This window comes from Carettochelys insculpta, chromosome 1 (genome assembly GCF_033958435.1).
Source record: "Carettochelys insculpta isolate YL-2023 chromosome 1, ASM3395843v1, whole genome shotgun sequence".
Taxonomy (NCBI): Eukaryota; Metazoa; Chordata; order Testudines; family Carettochelyidae; genus Carettochelys; species Carettochelys insculpta.
In genome coordinates this window covers 245,175,115-245,192,420 of record NC_134137.1, presented here as the reverse complement: position 1 = coordinate 245,192,420, position 17,306 = coordinate 245,175,115, and the positions used below count along the sequence as shown (strand labels likewise).

General features: G+C 42.8%; 1 protein-coding gene across 1 annotated transcript in view; it reads left to right on the top strand.

The window, feature by feature from the left end:
• RIBC2 (RIB43A domain with coiled-coils 2) overlaps positions 1-17,306 on the top strand; it is a 48,462-nt gene that overhangs the window by 16,997 nt on the left and 14,159 nt on the right. Inside the window, exons 4-7 of the mRNA XM_074983693.1 lie at positions 362-480; positions 3,824-4,051; positions 8,353-8,519; positions 9,691-9,815. Of these exons, the coding sequence (XP_074839794.1) occupies positions 362-480; positions 3,824-4,051; positions 8,353-8,519; positions 9,691-9,772 (596 nt within the window). The 3' untranslated portion in view covers positions 9,773-9,815. The remainder of the gene's footprint in view (positions 1-361; positions 481-3,823; positions 4,052-8,352; positions 8,520-9,690; positions 9,816-17,306) is intronic.

Genomic DNA, 17,306 nt, shown 5'->3' with positions numbered 1-17,306 from the left:
CAGGTTAAATTAATTTTTTAGTTTCTATCCAGAAAAAAAATGTTTTCTGGGGATTGTTACAATAATTGGGAATAGTTTAAATATTTTTAACTTTGTCCAGGCAAGTTTTGAACAAACATGTATTTAACAATGTTTGTTACATGTTTTACATTTTTAATCTAGATTGCTTGACTTGTTTATTTGTTGACTCATTAAACGTTCTGTGGTGACAAACCTTAGCCATGGAATTAGGAAAGGAATACATGAGGAAGCTTTCTGCTTAATATTTTGTGAACAGTACATCAAACAATAACTGTTGTAAAATGGCATTTACATATGAATGGATGATAAGCCATATCAACTAAATTCCACTTTAATTTAGAGGCTCTCCATGACAAGAACAGGATAGAACTTGATCAAAAGGCCATGGAACTACAAAGAATAGACGTAGAAACCAGAAGAGCTGTTTGTGCAGCTACTAAGGATTTTAATAAAACCCAGGTAAATTAATGTTTGTTGTAAGGAAGCAGGATAATAAGTCAGACAATTAATTTGAAAAGTCTTGTAACAAAGTACAACGCATAATGATGTTATCTCAAAGATTTTTCAGCAATTGAGTTCCAGTGTTATTTTAGTAACCAGAACATATTTTTAATGGGCTTCTCTAATCACATCCTTTGCCAGCTTCCAGGAGCCAACAGGGTAAAATGTTTCCCTAGATCTGGAACTTTTGCTCAACCTCACTAAAATCTAACAACATCCAGGGTACTAAGGCTACAGTTTGTCATCTCTGGGTGGTTCATTTTGTTCCTTAACATCATAATTGCAGATAGAGCTGGTTTTGAAATGCTCAGTTTCCCCAGAAATTGTGACGAATCAGAGGCTTTCTGATAGCTCTGTGAAGGGCAGTGTGGCACCCTTCAAGGAAGAGCAAGTCTACGGTATACTTGGAGCAAGTCTACTATTTGCTAAAGCAGATATGTGAAGAACACATCCTACCCAGGGAAATATCAGAGGGTATCTCGGAAATTAAAATCATAACTGAAACAGTTGATTCAGTCCAATGTTCATATCCTGGGTGATCCAGATGAGACTAGAGATATCAAGACAAGCTTCCCCTTTATAAAGCTCAATGCTATTTGCTGTTGCCCATCACTGGACTAATGGGTTTCTCATAACTTAATGTTTTTCCGAACTGACAGTGCTCTGATAACTTCCTTAGAGCAACAACAATATTGACACCAATGCTCCATTTTCTGATCTCACTGATGAAACCAAAACAGTTTTGCTGTCATTGATGGGATAAGAGAAACATTCATGAATTGCTGCTGTAATTTTAGTGTATGTGGCAGTTGGTGGGACAGGTGGAGACAATAAGTATGCAGTAGTCCATATGCCTTGAACCCATCACTGTCAGCAAGGTTGAAACTGTTTGTTGGGAATGGTGCTGCAGGTAATAAATTACTCAGAACATGTGGGCTACGTCTACATGTGAACGCTACATCGAAATAGGCTATTTCGATGAGTAACATCTACACGTCCTCCAGGGCTGGCAACGTCGATGTTCAGCTTCGACGTTGCGCAGCACCACATCGAAATAGGCGCTGCGAGGGAACGTCTACACGCCAAAGTAGCACACATCAAAATAAGGGTGCCAGGCACAGCTGCAGACAGGGTCACAGGGCGGACTCAACAGCAAGCCGCTCCCTTAAAGGGCCCCTCCCAGACACAGTTGCACTAAACAACACAAGATACACAGAGCCGACAACTGGTTGCAGACCCTGTGCCTGCAGCATGGATCCCCAGCTGCCGCAGCAGCAGCCAGAAGCCCTGGGCTAAGGGCTGCTGCCCACGGTGACCATAGAGCCCCGCAGGGGCTGGAGAGAGAGCGTCTCTCAACCCCTCAGCTGATGGCTGCCATGGCGGACCCCGCTATTTCAAAGTTGCGGGACGCGCAATGACTACACAGTCCCTACTTCGACGTTGAACGTCGAAGTAGGGCGCTATTCCTATCCCCTCATGGGGTTAGCGACTTCGACGTCTCGCCGCCTAACGTCGAAGTTAACTTCGAAATAGTGCCCGAAGCGTGTAGCCGTGACGGGCGCTATTTCGAAGTTAGTGCCGCTACTTCGAAGTAGCGTGCACGTGTAGACACAGCTGTGAGGTACACTACCCATGATTCAGGGTAGTCATCAGCCTCATCAACCTTGCTCACAAGTTATCATTTCACTGCTATCATTTTGAAATTTATGACTCCTGGAAGTCTCTGCCATAGGGAAATTCTGTCTTTTTCTTTTTTTGTAACTGTGCATCACTGGACTACCCTCTGCTAGCTGTGTGCTGCTTCTTCCTTTGTCCATTGGAGGTTCCCTCTGCTGGCTGCGGTCTCTCAGTGTAGGCTTAGTTTTTCTTTCTCTGCCCATTTGCACAGGATCAACAAAGATAGTGCTTCCCCTTCACTGCTTTAAACCAGTACTGGGTTTATAATGGCACCAAAGGTGCAATGATGTGAGGCCCCTGCCCCACTGGCCGAGTTGGCTATCTCCCCTTCTGCTGCAAACCAGGGGCTGCAGCGCAGGCTTCCATCTCCTGCAACTCCCCTGTGTTCTTCTGTTCTCCACTGACTAACACAGGTCTAGTCCTCCTTCCCTCCCAATCCACAACAATTTTGTTCTTTCTCAGCTTGCTGGTTGAGGACTCTTCTCTTTACCCGACTCAGCCATCCATCACCTGACCAGCACGCAGACACAGACTACTGAATAGGGGAGGGGCCTCAGAGGTGAGGAACCCTCTGCCACTCCAGTCCTCCGGGTAAATGATCATTTGAGATGGTTTGCTGATTGAGGTCATAACTAGCTTGTGCATACTTAAAGGACTATCACTAAACTTTCTGTTTAGTCTCAGAGTTTATTAGCCCAGGGTGTGGTAATTATTTAATTAAAGTAAGCTTTCTCAAATTGCTCTGTCACCCTTTGTTCCTTTTGCCTTAGTTTTCTGAGAGGCTGCTCTCTAGAGAAAAGGAAGCCCAAATCAGCCTGTGACACTGTCCAGTGCCACTCCATTTAACTTTACTCTTCCTGCTATTTCTCTCCTGATTAAAAGCAACTCCTTTAATATTAAATCATATTTAATGCCTGAAGTTAGGTGGACTGACACGTGAGTGAGGCAGCAAATTTTGAGAGTATCTTGTATGTAGTCAGCATGTAGCTAAGCAGTTTTGAGGAACAAAGAGATTGATTTGAGTTAAGTGATTTGTGTTGGACATATATAATGTGAGTATATTTGTCGTCTTAGCATGTGATCATGTAATTGAAGACTATATTGTAATGCATTCACACAGGGGAGCACAGCAAACTTCATGTTGATGTTTCCTGTTTTTGAGGGCTTAATCATAAAACCACATAATCTTTGTTTGGAATATGTATTTAAGATTTTGAACTAGTAATTGAAAACTGAATTTCGATCTGTTTGCTGCAATGTTAGTTGGATGTCAGACATCAGAAGTCCACGTTAGTATGCTTGACTGCTTGTTCTGTCTGTAAATAAATACAGAATTAATTTACGTATAATTCTGGCATTTGTTTTACAGCATACATCTAGGTTTCCAAAGAGCTTTTTGTCCAAACTGTGAAAGCAATACAGGGACATCCTTTCAGATTTTCAACATTCTTAATCCACATGAACATCGTGCACTTTTATGACACTATTGACAAATACATGCAGTTTGGAAAGAAAATTCAGTGACAGGATGATTGATTCACTAACCTTCTTGTAGTATTAAATCAGTATTTTCTTGTAAAGAAAATGGTTTCATCTTTCTCTTCCCATTCCCACTTTTTTTAAGGCTGCAGAATCTGCAGAAAGAAAAAGGCTAGAAAAGTATAAAGAAGAAGAAGATAATGTGGCTGAAATTTCCAACCTCCTTAAAGGAGACTTGCTTTCTGAAAACCCAGAACAAGCAGCCAGTTCATTTGGTCGACATCGTGTGATTACAGATCGATGGAAAGGAATGAATCAGGATCAGTTAATGGCAATACGTTATACTCAACAGCAACAAGTTCTAGAGAAACTGGTATTTAAACTCATTTGTTTATCTGTATTATTGGATGGAGTAGTAGTATAGGCAGGGCTGGTAAGCACTGTCAATTGTTAAGGTTGCTTGACACTTTCCATTGTAAGATCTTATTTTCAGTTCTTATACCTTTACAGCAGCCAGACTTTAACTGAGTGGGCTGAATTTTTCCATGCAACATGACTTCTTCAGGTTGAGTTTGTTTGGAAAAGTGCAGCCAAAATGGTCCAAATATTTACAAGAACCAGGCTAGAGAAAAATATGTATATGCTCCATGGGCTGGTCTTTCAAAACAGGAGTTCTCCATGGCACCAGCCAGCTGGAGTGCAGAGAAGCCTGGTCAGCAATAGCAGAGCCCTATGCTCCCCGCATCCAGCTACAAGTAAAGCCACAGGGACCCAGAAACCCCATGGCAGGAAGCTGAGAGCATGGCTGGAGCAGGCACATGAGCTGGTCAGCACCTCTCCCTCAGAGCCATCCTTGGAGCTGACAGTCCAACTTAGTGTGACCAATGGCTGGCAGCCAGCAGCCCCATGACCCTCAGGGGACCCCAGTGAGCCAGCCAAGGGCTCATAGGAGCCCACTTGGGCCACCAAGAATACAGCCTGTCCTGGACAGAGCCAGAGATCTGGGATCTCTTTTGGCTCTGGCAGGACAAATTTCAATGGAGATATGCATCTCCTAGGACTGGAAGGGAGATTTGGAGGTCGTCTAGTCCAGTCCCCTACCCTCTTGACAGGACCAAGCTCCATCCCTGGCTTCTATTTGCCCCAATCCCTGAATAGCCTCCTCAAGGATTGAGCTCACAACCCTGCATTTGGCAGACCCATGTTCAAACCACTGAGTTATTCTTTTGTGAGACCAGCAGCAAGCGCTGAAATGCCCCTGCCGTTGCCCAGCTGGGCTGCCCAGGGCATCGCACTTGCAGCCAAGAGCAAGTACGCTCTGAAGGAAAGGAGACTCAGCAGGCCTTGGATGAGGAGGGATCCAGTGATGGGGCGCTGGTTGTCACCTTCTCGTTGGGTTGCTCCAGCAAGGCACCCTCGATCAGGGCCTCCCTGGATCTTTCTGAGGGACTCTCCAGTAGCTACCCGGTGCATCGCACACCCTGGGGTATGGGGAGGTAGCACCCACAGCTGGCAGCAGGCCAGCCACACGGCCACCAGCCGCAGCCTGGACACAGCCCAGACAGCTGCATCTCCTGGCCTGTAGAAATGGTCACAGGCAATGCTCAGCATCCTCTCCTGTGGACAGCACCATGAGCCGCACACACAGGGAGGGGGGTTGGACCAAACCCAAAGTGTGCCCCACTGCTGCAGGGATGCCGTTGGTGCCTGGAATCCCCCAGAGCTGTCCGGGGTGGGGAGGGGCCTGCTGCCCACACAGGGGGACAGCCCCCAGGACTGGGCTGTGGAACTGATATGTGGTGTGTCTCTCTCCCATTCTGTCCTTAATGCTGCACTGCTTACTCTGAGGGCAGGGCAAGCCCTGTCCAGGAGCTGGGGAGTTCAGCAGTGGTGGCGGAGGGGGCCAGAGCACCCCAGCCACTGGTGCCCAGGCAGGCCCACAGCTGGAGGGCACATCGCTGCTGGTGGGACAACAAGGCCATTGCCTACATAGCCACCATCTGCTGGCAAAATGCCCTCCTAGAGGAATGGCTGGCCCTGGAGCAGGCTGATCTGGCCTGGCAGTGGGAGACCTGGAGCAAGGTGATGATGGCACTGTGCAACCTGCTTCCCCTTCTGCTGCCCCACCTGCTGCCCTGTCCCCCGCACCCACTCCCTGGCTGAGCCAGTGCCCACTGCACCCGCTCCCATGCCCCTACACCCCTGTGGACCCATCCCCATCCCAGTGCTGATGGGGAATCCCAGACTGGGGGCAGTAGGGACTTCCACGGACACTATGGCTTGTGGCCCTCCACTCACCGTCCTGAGCCCCCACTCCATGTTGAGATGCCCCCACCCCTGTCCCAAGTCACCCAGTATATGTAGTTACCCCCACCCCTGCCACATTCAACACTGCATCTAGTTGTTTGCGAAGCTTTCAATCACCACAAGGTTTCTCAGGTTAAGTAAAACGTTTTTATTTTTTCACCACCCCCTTGTACCTTGATATTGGTGGGGGAGTGGTGAGGGATGGATGGGTGGGAAGGGCCTGTAGGGAGTGGCTGAGGGAGGGTCACTGGGACCTGCAGGCAAAGCTTTCACTAAGGGCCTCCCTGATTTGAACCCTATCCCTGTGGGCCTGGCAACTTGGGGCAGCAGCTGGCTGTTCATAGCTGGGGCCAGCCTTGGCTGCCCACCCCTGGACAAAGGCCTCATCTTTACTCTCCACCATGTTGTGGAGGGCACAGCATCCCCTCACCACCTGGGGCACACTGTGCAAGCCAATCTCCAGACGCATGAGGAGGCACCAGAAATGATCCCTCAGACACCCAAATGCACACTCCACCATATTGCAGGCCTGGTCGAGCTGGCTGTTAAACAGCCTGTGTGGGGTCCAGGTAGCCGGTGTAAGGCCACATTAGTCAGGGAGTAGGCCACGTCTGCCACTCTGCATAGGGGCATGGTGATCTCGCTGACCACGGCATCGAGGAGGTCCATGTCAGGGAGCTGCTGGGGATCCATTGGCCTCTGCAAGGGGCTTGTGGTCTGTGCACCAGGTCTGCTCTGCTGTGATCAGTTCAGCAGACCTCTGTAGTAGGTGCAGAAAAGGGGTGTTTGTGAGTGTCCCTTTAAGGAAGTGGCTGGCAAAGGCTCCCAAACAGACTTGGCGCCCATGCAACTCCTTCCGCAGCTTTTCCTGCCCCATTCTTTTGAAAGAGCGGCTAGGGCTGTGGCTTTTAATCCACTTTTTGAGTGTGAATGTGATCTTTCGAAAGACTATCTTCCAGAGGATATCTTCCAGAAGATCTTCTTTTGGAAGAGCACTGTAGTATGGACATAGCCTTTGGGTATGTCTACACAGCAGCCTTATTTCAAAAGAAGCTATTCCAGAAGAGCTATTCTGGAATAGTTTATTTTGAAATAATGCTGCTACACACAAAATGCGTTTCGAAATAGCACTTAGCTATTTCAAAATACAGCATCTACTCACATATTGCTTATTTACAAATGAAGCCATTGAATGCACTATGGTTTATTTCCAAAAATTACTTTATTCCCTGTCTTAACAGCACCTATTTCAAAATAGCTATTTCAAAATAAACACTATTCCTCATAGAGTAAGGTTTACCAATTTTGAAATAAGCCAACTGCTATTTTGAAATTATTTAAAAATAGTGGTTACGTTGTATAGACACTAGAATAGTTATTTCGAAATTAATTTGCTGTATGGACCTACCGTTAGTGATCACCATCCATTTTGTACACTAAATAAAAGAGGGGCTCTGCAGGAAAAATATCATGCTTAAATACCAGTACATAATCACTATCCTAATTTGTGTGCGCGAGAGGGCAATATAAGATGCACAAGCAATCTTAATTCTGGCACATCGTAGCTTTTGAATGATTGAAACCACAATCCTAATACTATTCTTAGAATATAATGTTGTTTGTGTAATTTTTTAGATACCGATCTGTCCTGTTTCATACCAACATGGTAATGTTCGTCTTAAAGGGACTAATTAATATGACAAAGAGTTGTCCATCTTTCATTTAACTTTATTTGTTAACAGTTTCACCAGTCCTGAAACAATTTTGTTACATCTTTCCACAGACACACCAAAGGCAGTTTAATTCTGATTGACAGTTGCAAATAGTGTAACATTGCCTCTTCTGAATCTGTCTAAAAGGTGATGTACATCGGGTATATGATTGGAGGCAAATAGACAAATTGTAAATACAGGATGTGTGAGGGAGATGAAAGTTTCTGAATCAAAAATTACGAAAGATTACTGAAAACGGGCTTGGTTTACTCTGAAATCTACCTGGGGGAGCAAGTGCACAGTACCACAACCACATTGCAACCCTCCACTCCACAAGCTGACAATGATTTAGACCACACTTGCCACAAAGAGGATGTGGCCAGTCTGACCAGATACCATCCTTTAGTGGGTCTCCTAAGAGCTTTGACTGCATTAAAAGCTGTTTTCTCCTAAGCACAATCCCCAGGGACGTGGCATAGTGAAAACACTGCACAGGGATGAATTTCTTCAGCTAATGCTGGTGCAGAAGGTAGTGAATTAAGCCCATTAAAGTCAAATGGGTTCATCACATGAGTGAATTTGTTAATAAGACTATTTGAATATTGTTTTATTTGTGATTATGAAGAGAAAGCAAAATTTGATATTATTCATGCAGAGGCTACAGGAGGAAGAGCGGCAAAGAAATGCAGAGTGGGACAGGCAATGTATACAGACAGCCAGAGCACAACTCCTTTTTGAGCGGCATCAACAGCGACTAAATCGAGAACTTCGCAGAACTCTGGATAATGCCAATGCACAACTCTCCCAGGAGCAGAAATCAAAGTAAGTGCATAGAGAGGTTATTCTCTTGGAGATAAACTCTCTCCAACTGACACAACAGCTTGGCATTTTAAAGTTGCTTAGGGACTCTGCTGTACTTGTCAAAAGATATTGATTGTATTTATAAAAATTGCAAGTTTAGAGTGAGTGTCTAGATTCTGAAGTATAAAATAAACAGAAAATTGTTCTCAAGAGAATATCCTTTTACTGTTCCTAAATTACACATTTAAGAATAATGGCTCAAATACTGACAGTCTCTGCTGTGGTCACAGTGTAAGCATCACATTATAGAATAATTGAACTGGAAGGGATGTTGGGAGATCATGAAGTCCAGTCCCCTGCACTCACAGCAGGACTTTGCACCATCTACATCAGGGATCAGCAACCCCCATCACTGGTGCCAAGAGCAGCATGCGAGACAATTTCCATTGGCACGCAAGATGCCGGGACCCAGGAAACTGACAGCACTGCTGCACCTGGCTCCCAGCTCAGAATGCGGGGCTGAGGGAACTGTGGGATACGTTCCTACAATGCACTGCTGCAACAGTCAATGTTTGGTGATGTCATTGTGGAAGCAATATGTCCAGTTTGTTTGGAGCCTTTGGTAAATGAGGCTACTCAAAATCAAATTTAAAAAACTGGCATTATAAAGTCAATTTTTAATAAATTCAAATTTATCTTGTATTGAAGACATAGCCTGTGAGTGGGTAATAGAGGATGGAACATTTTGACGATTATCTGTTTTCTTCATTCCCTCTGGGGCACCTGGCATTGGCCACTGTCAGAAGAGAGGATACTGGGCTAGATGGATCTTTGGTCTGACGCGGTATAGCCTTTCTTAGGTTCTTATGATCTAGTGCAAGAAATTCCTGTACCTAACAATTACCAGATCTTAAAACAGGAAGAATTCTGAGTCTACATTAGTACTGTTTTCTTAGCACTGATGTGGTAACATTCTGGGAAAATGATTTTAGGGGGGAAAAAAGAATGTTTATGTCATTTTGGGAAAATTCAGCTAAAGTTATTTATTTTGATTTACTATACGAATAAAGTATGAGGAACATAGTGTAATAAATTTGTACAAGACGATGTGTTTCCCATTATTTTTATGATTTTAAAAATGTTGAGAAATTTTAAAACATTTACTAATTGAGTCTATTTGATTTATTTCTAGAAAAATTTATCTTCAGGAGGAAGTGTATTCAAATTTTCCAACAGGCCAATATTTCACACAGTTTAATACAACTAGCCGGTGACATATGAGACACATCCATGCTTTGAAATTTAAACATATGTAAGGTTTGTGCAAATATTAAAGTTTGATTCACTTTCACTGCTCTTTCCCCAAATTTACAGTTAAGATATTTGTACACTAAAACAAACCCATAATTTTCTGATGGCACATACCTGTGAATCAAAAGCTTGAGGATTGTTATTCTTTGTAATTAATGAGAAATGTAGACATTGCTGCTAATTTAGGTTTTGGAGGTATTTTTATAATTAATGTTTCCCAGGAGGAGAAGGAAAATAACCACAAAAAACCCTGAAATTATTATGTGAGTGTTAATTTAGAGAAGTCATTAGATCAAACCAATTCCTGGTGTAACTCTATCTGAATGAAGAATTTGGGCCATTGTGGGATATTTTATTTATTTATTTATTTTTAATTTGAGTTTCATATTATTTCATTACTTATTTTTACTGCACTGAAGTTTATATTGTGACTGAAACCCTGCCCCAGTCCCCAGCCTTGCACAGGGCTGCAGAGGGAAGTCAGCACTCTGGTCCCAGTCCCCAGCCCTGAGCTGGTCCAGGAACAGCCTAGGTCCTACCGGATAAGGGATGTTGCCAGACCAGAGAGTGCTGGTTTTAGGAGGCGTAACCTGTTCTTGGTGAAAGATTTGATAGGAATGAGAGTGGAAATAACTTAATCAGTTTCTGAACAAATGCTTGTGGTGTTGCTCCCCTTGCAACTTGTTTTCCATGCCTCCCCTCCCCCAAAATGCTGTGGACCTATGGGGCTACCCTTATCATAAAGAGAAAGAAAAAATAAGGCAGCTGGAACTGTTTCAAAGCTTACTCTTCCAGAAAGCACTAAGAGGTTCCACACTAGCTTCTTTAGGTAGTGCAAACCAGGCTTAACCATGTAATAAACTATTTTAGAACACAATTTTCTGGAAGAAGTCATATTTAAAATTCTTCTGGAAAATATGGGTTCCCCCCAGCACAGAGTCAAGGCATGAGCTGCTGCATGCTCTGTTGCAATATAGCCAGGATATTGAGATAATTGGTTTCTGTACATGCAGATCTGCTGTACCTCTTCTTTCAATACTAGTCATATGCAGGACTAGCACAGAAAACCTCCCAATGCACAGGGGGACTATATGGACTCTTGTGCAGCTGCTCAGCAAGCAGATCCTCCACACACCCCCGTGTGGTCATACAAGCTGTGTCTACACGTGCACACTACTTCGAAGTAGCAGCACTAACTTCGAAATAGCGCCCGTCGTGGCTACACGTGTTGGGCGCTATTTCGAAGTTAACTTCGACGTTAGGCAGCGAGACGTCGAAGTCGCTAACCTCATGAGGGGATCAGAATAGCGCCCTACTTCGACGTTCAACGTCGAAGTAGGGACCGTGTAGACGATCCGCGTCCCGCAACATCGAAATTGCCGGGTCCTCCATGGCGGCCATCAGCTGAGGGGTTGAGAGACGCTCTCTCTCCAGCCCCTGCGGGGCTCTATGGTCACCGTGGGCAGCAGCCCTTAGCCCAGGGCTTCTGGCTGCTGCTGCGGCAGCTGGGGATCCATGCTGCAGGCACAGGGTCTGCAACCAGTTGTCGGCTCTGAGTATCTTGTGTTGTTTAGTGCAACTGTGTCTGGGAGGGGCCCTTTAAGGGAGTGGCTTGCTGTTGAGTCCGCCCTGTGACCCTGTCTGCAGCTGTGCCTGGCACCCTTATTTCGATGTGTGCTACTTTGGCGTGTAGACGTTCCCTCGCAGCGCCTATTTCGATGTGGTGCTGCGCAACGTCGAAGTTGAACATCGACGTTGCCAGCCCTGGAGGACGTGTAGACATTATTCATTGAAATAGCCTATTTCGATGTTGGCTTCACGTGTAGACGTAGCCACAGTGATGCAGTTAGAAGACATGATTTTCACATGTATATTTCTCATGTATCAGTGTATGTCATACGAATTTTTTAATTTAGACTTCTAATGCTAATCTGCCAGATTGGACAGCCTTCACTATTAGATCACAGGAATTAGTTGGTTCTTCTTCAAGGCAGGTCGCTGTGGGTGTTCCATTATAGGTGCTTCGGGAACCTGTGCTTATAGTTAGGGATTTCCTGCAGCAGTATGCTGAGTGGCAGTACACAACATGGCTGCTACCTCATTCCACTACAAGCAGTTAACCAGTACATGCTGCCATCTCCCAGTTCCTTCTCTACCAGTAATATGACATCTGCCAGCCAACATTCCACCAGCCTCCAAAGGAGCAGACCACAAATATTATGCCTTGTCCATGGAATGAAGTTCCTCTTCACTCATCCCGCTCCAAACTCCCTAGTAATGGCCATGGCAAACAATCCCAATATAAATTAACTTCATAAAATAAGGACCGGAAAAGATTACAATGCAAATCTCATTTGACAGCCTTCTTACAGTTCCAAATTGCCTATTACTTGGCCCTACTAACAAAATACACATGCAACCTTTTTGAAAAAATGCAGCTGTTTCTTGGCCAATTGCAGAAGACATGTGCAACCAATACAAAGCAAATAAAGCTGAGGCCTCCCTCATAGCCAAAAATGCCTTGCCAGCATCTCATGATTCCATCAACATGACAGCCAGGTGCTTGGCAACAGCAGTCATCATGTGTCATATCTCATGACTCTGGCCCTTGGAATTTCTGAAGGACATACAAAACACAATTGACGATCTCTCATTTGGAGAAGAGAAACTTTTTTGCAGGATGCACTGGTACATTGCAGCAGTGATACCCCTGGTGGGCAACCCTTAAAAGTTTGGGCATGTATGTTCCCCAGCCCATGAAAAAACAGGGCTGCTTCTATAGCCAACATTTCTGGTCAACACCAGTAGCAGTGTGCGTATGGTCAGCGGTGCAGATAAAACCAGCAACACAAGCATCAGATACAGGATCAGCTTATAGCATCTGAACCTTCCACTTCATGCCAATCATTTTGAGACATTGGTTGAGGGTTCGAACCTCTGCCTTTACCAGAATGCCAGCAAAGCCACAACGTCTTTACAGAGCATCTTCTTCCCTATTAACCTATTTGGAAAAGTAACACAGATAAGTGGGTGCTGGGAATAAATTCTCCAAGGCTATTCTGTGCCTTTTATCTCTATGCCACTTACCCAACCACATTCTCCGTCCTTCTCATAAGGGAGGGCAGAAACTCGCTCAGCTAAAAACAAGCAAGGAACAAGGGTCAAACAAAGTTCAGAAAATTTACCTCAGTCCACTCCAAAACATCTGTAGGGAGGGATCAGTTTAGCTCAGCTTATTGAGAAATACCTGGGGGGAAGAGTAAACAGGGTAAAGCTGAACAGTTGCTACCCATATAAATAGCACCCAACATGTAAATGTCAGCCAATCAGAGAAGGCCAGAAATGGACTATAAGGAAGCAGCTGGCCAGTCTCCCATGTGAGCATAAGGAGATGAAGAAGAAACAAAGAATAGGTCAGGAGAGAGGAATAGAGTGAGCAAGCAGAAGAAGATTGGAGAAGAGAGCAATAACGGATAAATAATATTATTGATAAGATGAATCATAGGGAACTGAAAAATTGAGAGTAAGTCTGCCTTCTCTATTTTATTTAGGTATGCATGGGCATGCTTACAAATAAAGTTAGATGCTTGAAGCTTTGAGAGTTTCATTTCACTCATTCTGTGACCTCCATGCCAGCAGCCACAGAATATTAGAATTAAATAAATGTCTTTGTTTTGCAATAGTGTTACTTCTCTCTTTTCTGCATATTCATGGAAGCTCTGTATGTTCCATCATTAATACTGTAGCATTGTGCTAGAGTTCTGTGGATAGCTATGTATCATGTATAGTAACTACATGTAACTTATAGCTCTTAATCCACTTTTGTTGTATCATACTATTTATTTGTTGTATTATATTATTTATACTCTTTATCGGTTACACTGTTAAACTGTCCGATGTATGTGCATCAAGGGTCCCGTGGGTATGTAAAAGCAGTCAGAGCATATTACCATTGATGATTACTCGACTGTTTCTCGATGAGCAGAGATGGCCTTTGGTGCCAATTGTTATAATTATAAGGGGTTTAAGAATGGTCCCTCTGCTATTTTTGTACAGGGTTGGCCTTGTCAATATTAAATAGAACCTATGGAGACCTGGGGAATATAGCTCTGAAGAAGTAGTTGTTTTAAGCATAGGTTTGGGTAACCATGATACCCATGAGTTGACCAATCAATACTGAGATTGGACATAGGAGGATAATCAGTTAGGGTCGGTGTAATGAATAGAGGAGTCAGCGAGTATGGCATTAAAGGAATAAGCGTAATAAACATTCTAAACTGTTTAATTGATGTAGAAATTGTAGCACCCCTTAGGGTTCGGGCGGTCCTTGGGAGGAAACTGGTGTAGGAGGGGCCTGTACTTTATAATCGGAGTTTCTAACAAACGATTAATATAATGAATAAAATTACACCCACCACGAAAACCACAACTCCCTGAGGGGTTTCTAGGTCCCAGTAATTGGTTAAAATGACCCAGGGATTGGGTTGAGTGGCATTCATTGACTTTCCCTTAACAGATTATTAATTGATTTTGATACTTTTGAAATTAAAATACATTGTTTATTAATTGAATCTATTACTTAAAGCGATAAACAAGCTTTACAGTTATTAACTTACACTTACTGTATTTCTTAACAGGTTTTACAATTATTGGTTTATGCTCACTATATTACTAAACAGGTTTTACAGTTATTGGCTTATACTCACTATATTACTTTTTCTATCCCTTTTAACTGTGAACACAAACTTACTACACTATTAAAATATATACTTACAACCTTATACTTATGAGTCCTACAATCGTCAACAGAAACATAACCAGTTGCTGTGGATGCGGTTACGAGGCCTGAGTTACGCCTGGGGTTCCAGGGGAGGTGGTCAGACAGCTGATCAGTCTGCTTGACCAGCGCTGGGGAATGCGTGCGCTTCTACCTCTTCGAGCGCCAGTTGGGCGGGGCTTATATACCCTCCTGAACCTCCCCCTCCCTTCATGAAAGTGGGGTGATTTTGGCAAGCCAGTGAAGAAAATAATTTAGGTGATGTGCTGTGTTGCTACCTAAATTCTCCTTTTTAAGATTAGAGCCTCAGAAATTGGTGCAAATAACTTTAGTATTCTGCCTGACAACAGGATGTGGTATGGGGCCTAGGCAGAGGATGTGGCAATGCCTGCCTCGCGAGCTGGGCCAGGCCAAATGCAGACCCTAGTTTAACAGAAATTAGCATTATAGGCTCGGGAATAATGCTGTTAGCATAGGAGTCTAAACTTAAAGGAACATATTATATATGATAATAGTTTAAAATGTTATATTAAGGATTGAAGTTTGTCTATGCACTTTTGCTAAAAAATTTACAGTTAAGAATTTTATCAAAATTAATTATTTGTAATTTCATTTTTAAAATAAATTTGTTCTGAAAGAAAAAGGGTCTCTCTTTATTTATATCTTTCAGAAGGGGATTCCCAATGGTGGAAGAGGCAATTCTTTTTATCTTGGTTCTTCTGAGTATTTGTGTCTATGGGATTCTACTATTACAATGTGAATTCAGGCAAGACACTCACAATCCAGTGGTCTAAACCCCATCCAAATAGTAAAACCTTGCCAACCACATAGAGGAATGTGTATTTACAATTCCAGAAGCTAGGCAAACAACAATTAAAGTTAAATAATGGGACCTGTAGGAATAATAGAATTCATAGCCCAAAATCATATGAAGAGAAGACTTAGCACCAATGTTGCCCATAAACATGACATTTTATTTAATGACAAAGGAAAAGGCATTTTAAAATGTGGTAAAGATCTGTGGAAAAGTCACCACAACCCTCAAATTGTACCTGGAAGTCAGAGGAAGGAACAGGAACCATAAGAAGTTAAAACTGGATTATGGCAATAACAGTGCTTAATAAGGAAGTAATATGGAAATGGGAGTAATATCTTTATTCTAAAATGGGGGGAAAATGCAGTTTCCAATGAGTCAATGCAATATTCTCATTAAATTCAATGGATTTTAGATCAGACACTATACCTTTAATTTCTACAAACAGTTTTGTACTGAGTGGGCATTTCAATTGGCGGGGGGCAGTATTTTTGGTGTTTGGAGATTTTTTGGAGCAAAATTGTTAAATTGGTACAACTGTTACTGCAAATGTAGTAATATCTAGATATAAAGATGTCTTATACTAGCATAATTTATTTCCTTTAATGTACAAGATCAAGCCATTCTGGTATCCAAGTTAGGCAGTTGTACTATTTTAACTATACCAATTTCAAGGTAATATATTTAAAGTGATATAGAAAATGTCTGTATGCCAGCCTTTTCAGTTACCAGCTTGCCCCATAATACTTTTTGCAAGTTGGCAAGGTACAAATTACGTTACATTTGACGTCAATAAGAGTTGGCTAACTAAACTTAGGGAAGTATATACAGAGGTGAGAATCTGTTGATCTCAGTACTGATGTGCCTTTTTTCTGTAATTCCATTCCATAGGTCTCTGAGCGCCTAAATGATGTCTTGAAAACTGCATCTATTTCACCTCTTTCCCTGCTTGTCCACTCTCAGAACAGTAGGGGTCATATTTGCTTGTTTTCTTGACAAACATTTTAGCCTGTTATGCTTTTTTTAGAAATAGTTTGGTGCTTCTGTAATTAATATTAGGCATGAGCATCCAAAAAGATAATGAAATTAAGTATATTTCTGTGAATGACATTTCACTAGCTAGGTGAAAGGGACAAAATATAGAGCAAAAAGAGAGATTTGTAATTATATCATTTTATCTCTAAAAGTTAAAAAATTTGAGGAGGATGCTCAGTGCTTAACTTCAACAGAAGTAATTGTAACTGCAAGGAAATCAAAGCTTGAAACTTGTGTGTTCCTTTAAAGGGAAATGTAACAGAGGCATTAAGTTCTGATTGTATAAGGCTAAATTTTCAACATATAGAGCCTGATCCAAACCAAAGTAAACAATGTTCATATACTTGGAACTGGAACTGCAACCAAATATAACATGAAAATATGTTTTAAAACACAGCCATGGAGTCAGATTTTGCTCTCATTAATCAAGCAAGTAGTTTCATTAATGTTAGTAGTACTCATGTGAGTACAACCAGAGGTTTTAAGTGTGGCTCCATACAAATGAAAGTTATGTACTGAGAAGCACAGTGAATAATCAGTGAAAATGTCATGTGAGTCCACTGGAAACAAACAGGCCTGACATAACATTTTCATAAAATTATGGGGCCTGATTTTGGTTTCTCACCAATTTTACAGTGGTGTAACTCCATCAACTTCAGTGGAATGAACTTTGATTTTCAATGATCAGAAAATACTCATTATATTTTACCACATCTTTTGTTAAAATGTTTTAAACATAAAGACAGCTAACCAGTATCCTTAATGCTAAAATAATAGTGTTCACTCAAAAAATGCCATTTCAGGAGGACCGGGGTGGCTACAGCCCCATGGACCAGGACACTGCTTGCATTTCTTCCTGTTGCCCTGACTA